The sequence below is a fragment of the Molossus molossus genome, unplaced genomic scaffold (assembly GCF_014108415.1).
Source record: "Molossus molossus isolate mMolMol1 unplaced genomic scaffold, mMolMol1.p scaffold_m16_p_16, whole genome shotgun sequence".
NCBI classification, from domain to species: Eukaryota; Metazoa; Chordata; class Mammalia; order Chiroptera; family Molossidae; genus Molossus; species Molossus molossus.
The window spans coordinates 49,536,035-49,537,597 of NW_023425351.1; the positions used below are offsets into that span (position 1 = coordinate 49,536,035).

The 1,563-nt window shown below is 47.9% G+C and overlaps 1 protein-coding gene across 1 annotated transcript; it reads right to left on the bottom strand.

Annotated features, from left to right (window-relative positions):
* Positions 1 to 243: 243 nt before the first annotated feature.
* Positions 244 to 1,098, bottom strand: LOC118631615 (ferritin light chain-like). Its single transcript, XM_036264108.1, is given in 2 exon segments — positions 244 to 799; positions 802 to 1,098. Coding segments are annotated over 2 exon segments (525 nt in total). The 5' UTR covers positions 917 to 1,098; the 3' UTR covers positions 244 to 389.
* Positions 1,099 to 1,563: the final 465 nt, after the last annotated feature.

Sequence of the window (1,563 nt, forward strand, 5' to 3'; positions counted from 1 at the left end):
GTATTGTTAACTACAGTCACCATGCTGCACATTACATCCCAATGACTTTTGTATTTTATAACTGAAAATATGTACCTTTGACCACCTTCTCCCACTCACCCACAATCTTCCCCCTGCCTCTGGCAACCACCAATCTGTTCTCATGAATTCCATTTTTGTTATTTGTTTTGTTTTGTTTTTTAGATTCCACATGTGAAATCATATTGTATTTTTTTTTTTTTTTTTTTTGCTGCAAAAAGCTTTATTGTTTCCATTTGGTCCAAGGCATGGGAGAGGGCTCCAGGGTGGTAAAAGGAATGGCTAGTGATTTCAGGGAGAGGCTCAGGCAAAAGCTAGACACCAGGGGGATGCAAAGGGGCCCCTCAAAGACCTCTGGGCTCCAAAGGCTCCTAGTCGTGCTTGAGGGTGAGCCTTTCGAAGAGATACTCGCCCAGCCCAGCCTGGGGGCCGGCCAGCCTGCGGAGGTTAGTCAGGTGGTCGCCCATCTTCTTGATGAGTTTCACCTCCTCCTCCAGGAAGTGGTTCTCCAGGAAGTCACAGAGATGAGGGTCTGTACGAGTAGAACCCAGGGCATGCAGATCCAAAAGGGCTTGGTTCAGGTTCTTCTCCAAGGCCAAAGCGGCTTCCATGGCGTCCTGAGTTTTGCCCCATTCATCGTGGGAAGGCTTCACCACATCCTGGCAGAGAACGCGGCCACCGCGCTGGTTTTGCAGCTTTAAGAGATGCTCAGCGCCCTCGCGCTGCTTCTCCGCCAGCTCGCGGAAGCAGTGGCCCACGCCCTCCAGAGCCACGTCGCCACGTCGAAATAGAAGCCCAGAGAGAGGCAGGTGTAGGAGGCGCGCAGATGCAGGTTGGCCAGGCGGTTGACCGCAGCCTCCACCTCGGTGGAATAGTTCTGACGGATTTGGGAGCTCATGGTGGTTCCGCAGTAAGGCGTTAAGGTCAGAAAACGGTGTGGGCTGGTCTCGGAGGCTGAGGCGGTTCCGAAGGTGGTGCTCGAAGAAGAGGTTGGAAGGTGGTTAGAGGCTGGAAGAGGGGGTGTCCCTGGGTCTGTTCCGTCCAAACACTGTTGAAGCAAGAGACAGATCCGGGGGACACCGAGGGCACTGCCTGTATTTGTCTTTTTCTGACTTATTTCACAAAGCATAATGCCCTCAAGGTCCATCCATGTTGTTGCAAATGGCAGGATTACCTTCTTTATTATGACTGAATAGCATTTGGTTGTATATACATACAAAAACTTATTTTTCCATTGATGAAAAATTAGGTTGCTTCCATGTATGGCCATTGTAAATAACTGCAATGAATATGGGGGTGCAGATACATTTTTGAGTTAGTGTTTTCATTTCTTTTAGATAAATGCCTATGAGTGGAATAGGTAGATCATATGGTAGTTCTATTTTAAATTTTTGTGGAACCTCCATACTGTTTTCCATATTTTGTAAATTGCAGCAATTTACATTCCCACCAACAGTTCACAAGGGTCCCCTTTTCTCCACATTCTTGCCAACATTAGTTATTTGTTGTCCTTTTGGTGATAGCCATTTTAACTGGTGTGAGGTA